Here is a 14,418-nt window from a genome sequence, read left to right as displayed (position 1 = left end):
GTGTGGACACCTATGTAGATGGACTGGTGGTTGGACTAGATGATCTTGATCTTCTCCCACCTTAATGATTCTGTTCTGTGACTCTAGCTGAGCAAGCTGCAAATTGCTCCACTGCAAAGTGAGCCAAGAGGACTTCAGAGACTACATTCAGAAAAGATCTCACTTCAAATACACATGTCCAACATAATTCACAATGTGAACTCTGCTGCCTGTGAGAGCTGAGGGAACTTGCTCATATGTGGAATTCTCAGATGAGTTGAAAACAGCCCCACATGAGGTTGCTCAAGAGATGAGCTATGTGATATTATCAGAGGAAGTTACGAAATGGTCTGCAGTAGGTACACAGCGACATCTAACACCACTGCTAGATGCAGCATCACCTTCTTGGCAGGCTGGCAGATTTGCTAGAGTTTTCTAGAAAGTGCTCAGTAACTGCCAGTGACTGCAGCCAGGGAAAGTAGCATTTCCAATAGTAAACACTGATGTACCAAGAATAACAGTGGTTTACTTCTAGAAGAAACAAATACGACACTCTTTTTATCCATTCAATTTATTGTTCTCTTGAGAGGCACAAAAAAAATTTCAACTTCTCGTTTTCTTTTGCCTTGCAAAATAGCAGAGTACAATTTGGAGCCATCAATCTACAATTAACACATACTTCAGATGGTCTCCAATTACATTTTTACACTTCCTGATGATAAAAGAGGCACGTGTGCCAGACAGCAGCTGAAATTAGAAAAGCTGAAGCAGTACTTGCTTAAAAAGCTGCATTGCTATTTAAGGCAGATTTGGTGAAAGTTTGACAGGCAATTTCCTCAGAAAATGATAAGAATTTTGCCTACAGCAGTACATTAAACTTGATTGAAAAGACGCTTTTAGAAAATACTTCACCAGTGTGAAATTATATTGGTATTAGACGTTACTGAATCTTCTTGTTTAGAATTCAGGCCTCTCAGCCACTCCTTTACCTTGCAGGAATGGTTGTATGTGAAGGGATTACAGTGATGATTTACCATCAGAAAAGCCTAAGTTTTTCAGAGAACTGGTAATTCAGGCAACACTGCCAGCTCCAGAACGTCTCAAGCTGTGTTCTCGATGAGAAGAGCAATACCTTGTCCACCTCCAATGCAAGCTGACCCGACTGCGTATTTCCCACCACGACGCCTGTACCGAAAAAGTAACAGCAAAAATGACTTGTATTCATAAAGCCATAGCAACAGTGGTCCTGATTTTATAAACAGAAACTAGATATTAACATTTCAAAGGTACTACTAATGATGAGGTTTTGGAATGTGTACCTTCTTCTTTTTTTAGAAAAATCTCACAAAGCCTCCACTGCTGTTGAAGTATTTCTGTAGAAAAAACAAAGAGTTCTAGGTCTGGGTCTTGGACCTTTTAAAAGATGGTACATCATATTGTTCTTAGATGTACTAAATGGCAAGGAATACCATACAGGATACTTATTGCTTTAACTCATATACTAAAAAGGGCATAATTCAAGTAAAATTTTACTGCCATGGGAGTTTTTAAAAGCTCCTTTTTCTATAGCCACAAGCAAACATTTTTTTTTTGCAAGTTGCAAATTGAGACTTTATGGCTGAGTTCTTGTATTGTGATTGTTGTAAGAACCAGCAAAATACTCATAGGATGAATCACAGAATCATAGAATGGCCTGGGTTGAAAAGGACCATAATGATCATCTAGTTTCAACCCCCCTGCCACATGCAGGGTTGCCATCAGCAGACCAGGCTGCCCAGAGATCCCATTCAGGGATCTCCGCTCTGAAGATAATAGAAGGGGGAAAGAGAAAGAAAAAAATTGGAAAATTCAGGCTAAAATTATGCTAAGCATACTAAAACAATCAAAATTTCTGGAAACGGTCTAAAGGAGAAAGGTGATAACAAGCTCAGTGGACTGGAAGATTTTTAGCCGCACAGTATCTGTGTTAAAACTCCTTTGCAGGTCTAAATACAGCCGTGCTGCATTCACTACCAGCAGCTGTAAGTCATGAACGTACCTTAATTCATGAACCAGGTGAGCTGTGATTCGCGATCCTGAAGCGCCCAAAGGGTGACCCACAGCAATGGCACCTCCATTGACGTTGGTTTTTTCAGGGTCCAGGCCCAACACTTTTTCAACAGCCAGATACTGAGGTGCAAATGCCTCATTCACCTGAAACATGGGAGAAATGATACAACTGCTTACACAGACTTCCCACAAAAGCTTTCAGCAGTGTGCACACAAGATTAAATGAGATGCGCTTCTCCAAGGCATGTTGATTGAAAAAGTACTTAACATTGTCTTTTGACATGTATTCAGATAACATATAAATCATCATGTCAATGAAACAAATTCACATCCTTCTGGCATACTTGATACAAAGCAAATATGTACTACACTTTATTAAAAAAAAGAGTTCTAATGCCCGTGTTTATGACCTACAGCCAACAGAACAGCCTCGTGTTGTAGCTTTTTTCCTGCAGAATGCTATCAAGTCACTTTCAGTCTTCACATGTCTGCAACTTTAGTTATGACCATGTAACTGCGTGGCTGAAACAAACTAGACAAAGGTCAGATAGACAAGCAAGGACAGGTGGGCTGCAGGCATGCATGAACACCTACCCTCTGGTAAATGGAAACACACTGAGTGTAGCGTTCCTCCTAAAAAGACCAGCAACCCCATTGTCCATATTGAAGACTCTTACCTCTACCAAATCCATGTCCTTCAAAGTCAGTCCTGCTTTCTTCAGAACCTCAGTAATTGCAGGAACAGGACCTGTTTGGAAAATGTTACACATAGTTAAATGAAAAATAAATAAAGCCCTATAAACATGCTACACATACGATAGCTTCATAAAGTCTCATCAGACTGCCTCTCATAAGTCCCTGCAAAGGCAGTGGACTCTGGATATGTCACTCACCTGCTCTACTATTGTGGTAAAAGAACTGAAAAATCTAAAAACTACGTGGCAGCCTCATCCACAAACTGCTGAGGAAAGCAAGAAGTGCCATTACTGCTGAACTGCTACACTGTTAGACACACATAAGCTTCAAGTCAAGAAGACTAGACAAAAGACCTCAAGACCACTTTGAGGCAACTCCTCTCCAGTACTCCTGGCTTCAGCTTATTCTTTGCTCACCACTTGCAGCCTCCAGATACATATAAAAAGACACACGTTTAGAGGTCTGGTGTTTAGTTATGGGTATTGATGTTTTCGTGTTGATCGTAAAACTATAAAACTTCTACTTAAAGAATATATATTTTTTTTTAATTAAAATAAAATAAAATACACCACATAGCAAAAACAGTGCCTCAGGCCCAGACTGAAACAGCCAACTGAACAACAAAAACAAATAGGATTTTTTTGGATAATATTACAGAATTTGGCAATAAAACTGCCTCTAGAAGAAAGCTACAACCCGATATAAGTCAGTAGGGGAGACTAATCTCAAAGCACAGCTACCCAAGGAAAGAGATATTCAAAGAGAATTTGAAAGGGCTGTTTAGATATGTGCCTGTAGGTCAAAGATTACAAAATCAGATGGGAGCTGATGGCTAGATGAACAGAAACGATCATAAAACATGACTTGAGCGTCTCACTACCAAGAAATGATGCTGACACCACACAGCTCAAAGAATAAAAAACAATAAAATGAGTAAATGAGCCAAGAGATAGAAACATTAAAAGAAGAAAGGGCTCAGGTCAAAGCTCAGTGGATCATTAGAAAGGCTTAGGCTTAATACCAGACCCTAAATGTTTCTCTTTATAGACTGATTTTAGTATGCTCGTTATGTACGAAAGTAATGGGAAGGTCTCCTGTGGACAATACAAAGACCATCAATGACAGCCAAGGGGACTTCCCTCCCCAGCCTCTTTTTCTAAATAATGAATTCTATCACTTAGACATTGTCTGCCCAACACTATCAGTATGTGAAAGGGCAGTTGCTCCATCTGAGCTCCTCTGTTCTCAGATCTGTTGCTGTCATGTCTATGAATCTCATCTGTTTTTTTTCAGTTGCTGTGGAGTTAAGGACTGAAACATTCCTCCCTATGATTTATGAAGTTTTTAAACAGGCTAAAACAGTTGCCTGACCTGCAAACAATGGTCTGGTTTACAAAGCACAATGACTCCATGAAGCCTAGCAAAAGAAACCCTCCCTCTGCATTTGCTTTGAAGGTTGGCTTAGTCAGATAGCCTGAGCAAGAAAGCAAATCTGACAATGCTTCATTTGCATTTGTACTGACACATGAAACCAGGCAACAATGAGTTCTCTGGAGAAAACAGCAGAAAGGAAAAGTAATGGTGGGGTACAATGCTGTCTGCAAACCCAACAGAAGGGAAAACCCTGGCATGTCTGAATCAGCTTTGAAGGTTGTTTGCATTAACAGCTTACTTGATTAGAAAACATAAAATGTGAGACTAGGAAAAAATGATTAGTGGGCTTACCAGAATAATATCTAATGTTGGAACCTAGTCTTAACTTAAGCAATGGAGTAAATAGTGAAAGGGGTAGACAAAGCCAGTACTCCTTCAGCAAAACAACTCGTAATTAAACATTAATGGGAATCTTCAGGATAAAATCTGTCAGTTTTTTGTTTATTTGTTTGTTTTAAATGAGAGCATACCTATTTTCTTGACTTACTAACAGTCAGAGTAAAAAGTGGGGAAAAAGTGGTGCAGTGGGGAAAAAGTGGACTGTAGTTTGGTGCTAGGTCAGGCATGGCACATACTCCCTAAAATGCCCAACAGAAGAAGAGTTTAACTCTGCTTAGTGCTGTAAAAGAAAATGCATTTTCTTGCAACTTACCAATGCCCATTATGGAAGGGTCACAGCCAGATGAGTGGTAGGCAACTACTCTTGCCAGAGGAGTGAGGCTGTGCTTTTTAAGAGCTGATTCACTGGCAATGATGACTGCACCAGCTCCATCACACACCCCCTTGTAACAACAGAGAAAAGTACTTCAGTGAAGAAAGTATAAACAAGAAAAAAAAAATAATCACATTTTAAACTAAAAATATCTCTCAACAAAAAGCCTGAGTCCATGACACTGCTGTTAAAATGTAATAAACTGCTGTATGGGTGTTTATTCAAAACATACCGTGATCTTTCACTACTCTGTGGACTATGAAGGTCAAATAGATGATTAGGTGATTGATTTTAATGTTTGTTTTAATGTCAGAAAAGTAAATTTTTTTCTACTTAAGTCTCCCTTATATTGGAAACATAATTCTGTATATTTGCAGGGACCCTATTAATATTAGATAATGGATGTATAATTATAAAAGATACATTACAGACACATACTGTGGTTATGATCTATTTTAAACTGGAATTTGAACTATATGATTACAACAATCATTCTGGCCCAAAGAACATTAATCAATGAATTAAGATAATGTCTGGAAGAGGAACTGTCTCTACTGACATACTGCTAAGCTCTCAGTCTGCTCTGAGCAAAAGCAAAACGTGGTTTGGACTATAAAGAATACTAATTGTGCCACAAAGACAATCAGCAGCACACCCAATGAGAAAATGCATGATAATACAAGGACAGCAGATTAGGAGAGCATTGAAAGTGACACCATCATAATCCAAGGCCATGACGTACTCACTGAAGCATTCCCAGCAGTGACTGTCCCATCCTTTTTAAAGACGGGTGGGAGTTTTGCCAGCTGTTCTATAGTGGTCTGGGGTTTTGGGTGCTCGTCCTTTTGCATACTTTCTTTCCCTTTTTTTGTTTTCACTTCAATTGGTGCCATCTCAGCATTAAAATGACCAGCATCTTGAGCTGAAACCACAAAGAAGAAAATAAAAGGTCTCTTACAAAAATAGCAGGAGATGACTGCCCGGCATGACCAATAATCCCATTTCCATGTGCCCACAGCTTTTGATCTGTCCAAGCTACAACTTCAGAGACAGTGCTGTTTATACTTTATTTTGTTTAAATAAGCCATATGGGGGCTTACTGTTTAGTTTTCAGAACACAACAAAGACTGTACAAACACACTCCAAAACTTCTCCAAAGAAAGTCTCCAATATTGATGTGTTGTTTCAAGTTTAAATAACTACACTTTTTCCCCCTCCTTAAAAACCACTAGATTTATTTTTCGTATACATTCATGTACTGTTACTTTATTCTGCAACACTAGAGCTTATCAGAGAGCAAGAAGCTCCAACTCTCAGAAACTGCCACATTTGATGTTGTTTGGCCCCTGGCATTTTTAACAAGTTTTACAACATTCTTTTCTTTCCAGAGTAGCCATAGGACTGTCTCCTTAATGTGAATGCACAAACAGAAATAAAACCAGCAACCTGGAGTCTTATACATCATACATAAAACAAGAAATAAGCAAAAGTCTCTTCAGTGGCACAGTTTATAGTGAAGGCTCCAGGAATTCATTTAGATCAGCAAAGAAGAATAAAAACAGCACTCCTACTCACATTAAAAAAAATATCAAGTCTGTTTTCAAGAGTAGCAGCTGTTAAAATCAACATTATTAGAATCTAATAGTATGCTTAGATCTTTTCTTCTTGTGGGTTGCAACGTATGTTGAAATCCACAAGGACCACTACACATCCTACTTTCCTTTACCCTACAATCCTATTTACACTAACAATCAGCTGCAGTAATGGAACATCCCTGAATTATGGCTTTGGCCATATATAACGTGTCCAGCAAACAGTTTAAATGCAGGTCCTGAACAAATGTTCCCCGTTCAGATACATCTTGAGATTCTGTTTGCTCTAACTGTTCAGTATATTCCAAATCAACCCTGCTAGAGCAGGCTCTTTCTATCCAGAGCAAAGTAAAGCATGAATTAGAGTCTCTTCAAATCAAAAGACAAATGATGTTAACATGCACGAGCTACATAAAACTTAAAAATAATTTGAATTGCTGCTAAAAACAAGATTTGAAACTGGCCTCAAATAAAATACTTCAATTCCTACATTTACTCACCAGCTTTGCATCTCTGTTGTGTTTTCAATGCGTATCGGTCGCAGTCCTCTCGCGTGATGTTGTGTTTTGCAGCCAGATTTTCAGCTGTAATTGCCATCGGGATTTTAACATACGTGTCAGTTAGACCTTCCCACAATGTGTCTTCCAACTGCAAGGAACGTTATTTAAAGAACATGTTAAAGTTGAGCAATATTAAAATTTATTATTGTTAATTCCTAATTATTCCACCAGCCTCTTGAGAACTAAAGTCACCTTGTAAAATTAACCCAAGTCACCTACAGATACTGTAGGTACATAAATTAGAACAAATACACCACAAAGCAGTATGCAAGTTTCTCGTTTGCTGTTCTAGTTTACACCAGGCCCTACAGTAGTTCTTTCCATTCACACATGGCCCTGAGAAGTTTGAGAGGAGCCTTTACATTATAGACAGTACTTTGATGGAATGCACCAAATGAATTTTGGCTCTAAGAGTTTACTAACACACTTATCTTGGAAGAGGAATTCAAGCATTGTTTTAGAAATGGGAGAAAATTGGCATTCTTAATAAAACTGTGAACCTACAATTTTGGTGATGTTTGAATACTGGGTATACCCTTTGGACATCTAAATCTGGACTTAATATGCAATGATTTCACTTCCAAGAGTGTAGTGTTTATATGTCTGGCAGCATATGTTCCTCTGTAAACAACTTTATTTACAAAACAAATTTATAACAAGTATCAGACCTTGAGTTCTGCTCCTAATCTGGTTCCAAATCGGATGTTTCGAACTGCGTAAGGTGCCTGGCTCATGCTTTCAGCTCCACCACACAGAACCACTTCTGAGTCATTAAGGCAAATTTCCTGTTAACAACAACAAAAAAATAGACAATAAATCCAAAGACCTAGGATGTAACTTGCTGCTTTTGTAAGGTTGTAAGGTAGTAAGGTAATGACAACTGTTTTACGGAAATACATTGCTATATATGAAGCCACACAGAATGAACTCATGCTTGCATATATTTACAAAAAGGTTTACCATTCCATAAGGATTGGGGTCTGTCTCTGTCTCACACATTCCTCCCTTCACCCGTCAACAAGGAATGGACGTACCAGTGAAGAGGAAGAGAATTTGGGTTCACCTACGTGACAGGACTGAGAACCTGATGGCATCTCTATGGTTGTATGGTTACGTTAACAGCTGTTTGAACATGTGGTTTTGTTTTGGCTTGGTTTTAAATATCCCTACCACAAAACCAAAGAAACTTCAAAAGAAAAAGTTTTAGAGAACATTAGCCAAGTAAACTGCCAAAAGAAACCCTAACCACACACTAATTCATCACTGCTACAGTCTGCAGAGCCTGGAAGTCCTAAACTGCAAACAGACAATCTGACCACTAAGAAATTCTTTAAATGATTCACCTAGCTGCTATAAATTATCATACCCATGAAAGAGTTTGGGTCTTTGAAGGAAGAAACACTTGAAAAGCACAGATTGCTGCTTACATAGCCAACTAGGTGGGAATATAAACAATGGGCAAAAGATAAAAGCCCTCATCTGTGGTTCTGACGCCCAGTAATTTTAATTCACGCCAACAGGATCACAGAATACAACCACTGTACAGCTGAACTCTATCTCACTGGTTAACACTTGTTGCATTCCTCACATTGAACTCAAAATAGCTACAATGACCATTTTTAAAACCAGCCATTAAAAATGGCACTGCGGAGGCTGAACTCTTGCACACAACCATGCACGTGCAGTGTGAAGCCTCTACCAGTGGTAGCTAGAAACCCGTAGTAAGACTCATCTCAAACACACAGTACATGCTTCTACACATCTCTCATTAAAGATGCCATAAGAGTTACAACTAATCTAGAAATACAGGCAGAAAAGATCTTAGTACCTGGCATCCATTAGCAATGGACTGGAAACCAGAGCCACAGAGCCTGTTGACAGTGAGGGCCGGAACTGGGACAGGGACTCCCACACGTAAACCAACGTGTCTTGCAATGTAAATAGCATCTGGAGAGCTCTGCAGGCAGAACAAATAGTAGGTTGTATTATACTCATTCTTCTTGAAAGTAAAAGTTTTGATCAGAAGTCAAAATGTTGTGATAAAATTACTGGCAGAAGACAGGTGGATATTCAACAGAAATCCTGCTAGTTGTAAGAAAAGTTCTGATTCACTTCAAAAAGATAAACTCATATTATCAAAAAGGACTAATGTCTGTACATGCAGGGACTGTGACATAAAAGACTTCATGGCAAAAATGGTCCCACAGTCATAAAGCTCTGAAGTCACCAGCTTCAAAGGTCTTGTGTTTTCTCTTCTTGCTTATTTTCCAGCATACACACAAAAGACTAACATAAGACCAGATTCTGACCAGGAAGCAGCAGTTAGTTCAAGGTAAATTAGAATTGCTTAGATTGACAGAGGAAAAAAAACCCAAAAGTGTGAAAAATGCAGATACAACTGCTGCTTTGTAGTCACTGAACTATGAAACGTTTTAAGTGTGATGTTCTAATTGCACACTGGCCTGTTCTAACAACGAGATTTCATTCCAGCTCAAGGCATGAAAACAGGAAAAACATGCTGGGGATTAGCAACTAGCCACTACATTAATCTGTATGGTTGCAGAGATCAGCCTCTCCTACTTAAAACTTTATCTGTGGTCCTAAAAACAGAAAGCTAAGCCTTGCTCCCAGTAATGTCCCAAATCATGCAGGGTATGTCCCTTAGACATGAACAGGAAACACTACACTGTGAATGCTACTCGCCCATTCCATCTGCACCCCTATGGTTTATTCTTGGCTGCAAAGCAGAGGTAACTATCTATGGCATCACAGTGAAGGAGATGACTGAAATATTCACCCACCAGCAAGATTTCCATGCTACCAACCTGCATGACATTGCCAACGATCACACTGTCAATGATCTCAGGAGGGACCTTGCCAGCAGCCAGCGCAGCCCGAGCAGCATGCTCTGTCAGGTCAGTGGCTGACAAGCCCTTCAGCAGTCCTCCATAGGTGCCAAAAGGAGTCCGCTTTGCTGCGACGATGAATACACCTGCAAGAGAAGCAAGAATTATGCAGCTGGACAGAACAGGGAACAGCTGGTCTGCCTTATGTTCCTTTCTATGAGATAACAGAGATATATATGAGATACCAAAAAGAATGAATATGTTAAAAAAATTGTACAGATAAACAGTGTACTGGGGAGAAAATGAGGAAATTATCCTCAACTGAGTAACATCCTAAATTTGCAAGAACCCAAGCAGTTCAAGACAAGTGATGCAGGATGCAGCAATACTTCAGGTGGGGGAAATATGCCACAATTAATGGTCAGAAGGAAAACCTGGGAAGACTCCAGGAGTATCACTTTTCCAAGAAAAGGTTTGGAAAAAGGAGATAGTTTGGCTATGGAGAAGACACACTGCATCAAACATTAATAAGTGTTCTACAGGCAGGAAAGGAACATCTCTAAGATCCTGCAGTGGACACACCTATGAAATAATCTGTTGTTGTGCTGTTGTCAATGCTTGACCAGAGGGACCCCAAGGGGATTTCAGCTCAAGCAAAGCTCTGCCTCAGCCAGGACACCTTCTGCTCACAACAGCTCCGTGCCGTGTGCCAGCACAAGTGGGAGCAGGCTCTGAACTTTCCCCTAGTTGAACAACAGAGCTCACACGCCCACCTGCAGCTGCCCCGGAATGCCTGCTGGTATTTTAAGTAATGCAGGAGAGATACACGCAGATAGAAGAAGAATTGCAAATGGAAATGTCTGCTTATTAAGCTGCTGGTGAACAGTGCTCTGATTGCTTCCAAGGTTTCTCATCCATTGCCTTTTTCACTCTTTTGTCAGAGTCAGGGTGCTCCTCCCTCTCTCATACATTCAGATCCCAGATCGCATGCTCTTCAGGAAAGGACTTTCCAAACTGCTGAAGGGCAGTCTTGCTGCACTGACAAGTCCTAGCACTGCAATAGTTATGCTCAGAAGATGATTTGGGAAATCCCCTAGCGCAGACTAAGCAAGGTCCTTATCCTTGAAGTTTCAAGGATGAGGAAGAATGTGAAAAACGACGTGGATTTTTAAACCATAAAAATAGGAAAATAAAATGATCCCTCACACCTAGATGCTACCCATCCTATTTCTACAGTACTGAGGAGGCCCTAAAAATAAGTCTTTTCTAAGAGCACTACTGCTCTCTTAAAGCGTTGATATGCTGTCTATTCAAAAACTGTAAGACACAGCATTTATTTCCTGCAAGAAGTAAGTATGATTACAGAACCACAGAATGACTTGGCTTGGAAGTGACCTAAAAGATAATGCATCCAAAAAGCCCACTCCTCAGGCTTTTAAGAGTAGCCACTAAAACATGTATCTCTGAAGAAGTCCCTCTATGTTTAGAGGTCAAAAAGGAACAAAGGCAGCGCTGCAGGCTTAGAACAAACACTACAACCTACATGCACACACTGGAGCAAAATGAGGCTGCCTGCTATATCCACTGTTGGTTTTCACTCATTTAACCATAATTCAAACCCTGTTCTAAAGGCTTGTTGATGTTCCTGAGCCTGCTCTCCCAGCAGCACAGCCTTGACTGTGCCTCTGGTCCACCACTCCACTGACTCCTGCCCATTTCCTCCACAATTGGGCCCGCACAGCTGCTGCCAGCAGAGGGTCCTGACCAAGTCAGCAGAATTTTCTCTCCTTTTGACCAGCAGGATATCTGCACTATCTGCTGAATCACACTGCATGACTTTACAAACAGACTGGGGTTGGGGACTTTGCACTTCAGCCTTTGTTTTACAAACTTCTCTTTCAGCCCCACTGCCTGCATCTCCCAGCTGCTATGGGGCAGCTCCATAGAATTAATTCCAAGTTATGCCAAACTGAACCAATCACAATAGGGCTCGGAGTGGAATTACTCCAATTTTGGATGATGGGAGACAGCTCCTACAGATGCTGCAGGAGGAATCAAAAACTCAACGGGGAAAATATCTGGATGCTGGTTTAAGCACTCGCTGCCTGACCTGGATCACAGAATGGGTTTGGGTTGGGAGGGACCTCAAAGTTCGTCTCGTTCCAGCAGCCCTGCAGGCATGCTTGCAAGTGGGTGGATTCCAAAAGCAAAGGCAGACGTTGCAGATCTCTATGCAACTGTTACTCCCGGGGTAGAGGGATCGTTCCGGGCCTGTAAGCAGCTAAAAGCAGCCCTGTGAGGAGCGAAGAGGGAAGACCAGTGCGGTGCCGGCAGCTGAGCGCACAGAGAGGCGACCACCGACGCCCACAGCTCCGCGCAGCTCCGCCGAAACGCCCACGCAAACCGCCTCAGGAGCTGACTGAGCTTCCCGAAGCCGCTCAGCTGTCACTGCGTCCACGGGCAGAAACTACCACACAGACGCTCCCAGGCCCGCGCCCCAGGTTGCCCACACCGGGACCCTCGGGCCGCGCCGAGGGTCCCACAGACGGCGGGGAGCCGCCCGACAAGAGCCGAGAGAGGCCGAAAGAGGCCGAGAAGGGCCGGAAAGTGTCGAAAGGCGCCGAGAAGAGCCGAAGGGTGCCGAACGGCACCAGCGGAATCCTCACCTCTCAGCAGCGCCATGGTCTGCGCCGTTCTGCTCTGCCGCCGTCGCCACCCGCCCCGCCCCTCCGCACATTCGTCACGCTGCGAGCGAGGGAGGCACTGATTGATTGACGCACGGCCGCCGCTTTAAATCTGATTTTACTTATTCGTTTTCGATTTTATTTAAATCTGATTTAATTTCTTTCCTTTCTCGCCGGCCGCCCGAGCCCAGGGGCGAATCGGCTGTGAGGTAACGGCGGCTTGCAGCGCGTTGCCTAGCAACGGCCGTGGAGTAGGCCACAGGCGGAGCGGCCTGCGGGGCGTTTGGGAGCACAGGCGGGCGGTGGAGTGGTTTCGGGCTTCTGTCAGCCGCCTCTATCCCCACAGCCGCCACAGAAAGCTGCAGGGATCTCCAGACGGCTTCCCTGTGCTTCGCCCCTTTTTTGGGTGGGGAATCCTCCCCCCGGAATGCCACTCGAAGCTCTGTTGTTCGAGGAGAGGTGGTATCTGTGTGAGTAAAAAGTGCTGGCAGAGCAGTTCTGGCTGCCACAAAAAGTTGGATGGGTAGAAACACTTGATTATGTGTATTGCCGCATGGCTTCAGCTAAAGAATTTCAGAATTAAAACATTTATTTGAGGTTTATCCTAGGAAAATGAGCATTTTTTATTAAAAGAAAAATCTACTGTTTTGCTTGTAATTCCATTGATTTCATGAATCGGGGTGCAGTGACACATAATAACCTTAAGGAAAAGTGGGGATAGGAATAAAGAAAAAGATACTTCATATTTTCCCATTTTGCCACCAGCTTACCTCTGATCATGTCAGCCCACGGAGTCACAGAATGGCCAGGGTTGGAAGGGACCTCAAGGATCACGAATCTCCAACCCCCTGCCACATGCAGGGCCACCAACCTCCACATTCAATACCAGCCTAGGCTGCCCAGGGCCCCATCCAACCTGGCCTCGAACACCTCCAGGGATGGATGGGGCATCCACAGCCTCTCTGGGCAGCTATTCCAGCACCTCACCACTCTCTCTGTAAAGAACTTCCCCCTGACATCCAACCTCAATCTTCCCTCCCTCAACTTCAAACCATTTCCCCTTGTCCTGCAGTTATCTCCCCTTTCAAAGAGCTGACTCCCCTCCTGTTTGTAGGCTCCCTTTAGGTACTGAAAGGCTGCAATGTGGTCACCCCGCAGCCTTCTTTTCTCCAGGCTGAACAAGCCCAGCTCCCTCAGCCTGTCTTCGTAGGGGAGGTGCTGCAGTCCCCTGATCATCTCTGTGGCTCTCCTCTGGACCCTCTCCAACAGCTCTCTGTCTTTCTTGCACTAGGGGCTCCAGACCTGGACACAGTACTGCAGATGGGGCCTCACAAGAGCAGAGCAGAGAGGGACAATCACCTCCCTGTCCCTGCTGGCCACCCCTCTGCTGATGGAGCCCAGGATCCCATTTGCTTTCCGAGCTGTAAGAGCACACTGCCAGTTCACGTTAAGGTTTTCATCCATCAGAACCCCCAGGCCCTCCTCTGCAGGACTGCTCTCAAGGACTGTTCCTTCCAGTCTGCACAGCCTTGGATTCCTCCAGACCAAGTGTAAAACCTTGCACTTTGCTGTGTTGAATGTCATTAGCTCCATTCAGTGCTGAGACCATAATACCTAATGTTCACTTCTAGATGTAATTTAGAAATAGATTGTTTCTAATATATAAATACTGAAATGTGTGTTTCATTCCCATTTTTAACCAAAAATCACTGTTTCTTCTAAAGTGTTCCTGTCACAGTTCTTTCTCTAACCACAATGGAATATTACTCTAACTGTTATAGCATTTTCCTGTTAACCAAAGGCATAGTGTACAGATGTGTAAAAAATGGAAAAGTATTCAATAAGCAGTATCTCATTGCCAGCATT

General features: G+C 42.4%; 1 protein-coding gene across 2 annotated transcripts; it reads right to left on the bottom strand.

The window, feature by feature from the left end:
- Positions 1–534: 534 nt before the first annotated feature.
- On the bottom strand, positions 535–12,686 carry ACAA2 (acetyl-CoA acyltransferase 2). Of its 2 annotated transcripts, none has more exons than XM_010716901.4 (10): positions 12,535–12,686; positions 9,848–10,014; positions 8,851–8,979; positions 7,691–7,807; positions 6,963–7,110; positions 5,617–5,792; positions 4,811–4,940; positions 2,706–2,776; positions 2,018–2,172; positions 535–1,164 (listed from the first exon to the last, which is right to left on the bottom strand). In XM_010716901.4, the coding sequence occupies exons 1-10, from the start codon at positions 12,548–12,550 to the stop codon at positions 1,080–1,082; spliced, it is 1,194 nt and encodes a 397-aa protein (XP_010715203.1). In that variant the 5' UTR covers positions 12,551–12,686; the 3' UTR covers positions 535–1,079. The 2 variants fall into 2 exon arrangements, with proteins under 2 accessions (XP_010715203.1, XP_085069650.1); XM_085213524.1 differs by lacking the exon at positions 535–1,164 and adding an exon at positions 1,307–1,352.
- Between the last annotated feature and the right edge of the window lie 1,732 nt (positions 12,687–14,418).

The sequence above is a fragment of the Meleagris gallopavo genome, chromosome Z (assembly GCF_905368555.1).
Source record: "Meleagris gallopavo chromosome Z, MGAL_WU_HG_1.1, whole genome shotgun sequence".
Lineage (NCBI taxonomy): Eukaryota > Metazoa > Chordata > Aves > Galliformes > Phasianidae > Meleagris > Meleagris gallopavo.
This window is presented reverse-complemented; position numbering and strand designations above follow the sequence as displayed.

Bases quoted from the DNA above. Each gene is read 5' to 3' on its own strand.
- ACAA2 (XM_010716901.4), bottom strand. The intron at 7,808-8,850 runs GTACTAAGATCT...TGTTGTTAACAG, and splicing joins CCATTGCTAATGGATGCCAG to GAAATTTGCCTTAATGACTC. The intron at 2,777-4,810 runs GTAAGTTGCAAG...TTTTCCAAACAG, and splicing joins CCCTTCCATAATGGGCATTG to GTCCTGTTCCTGCAATTACT.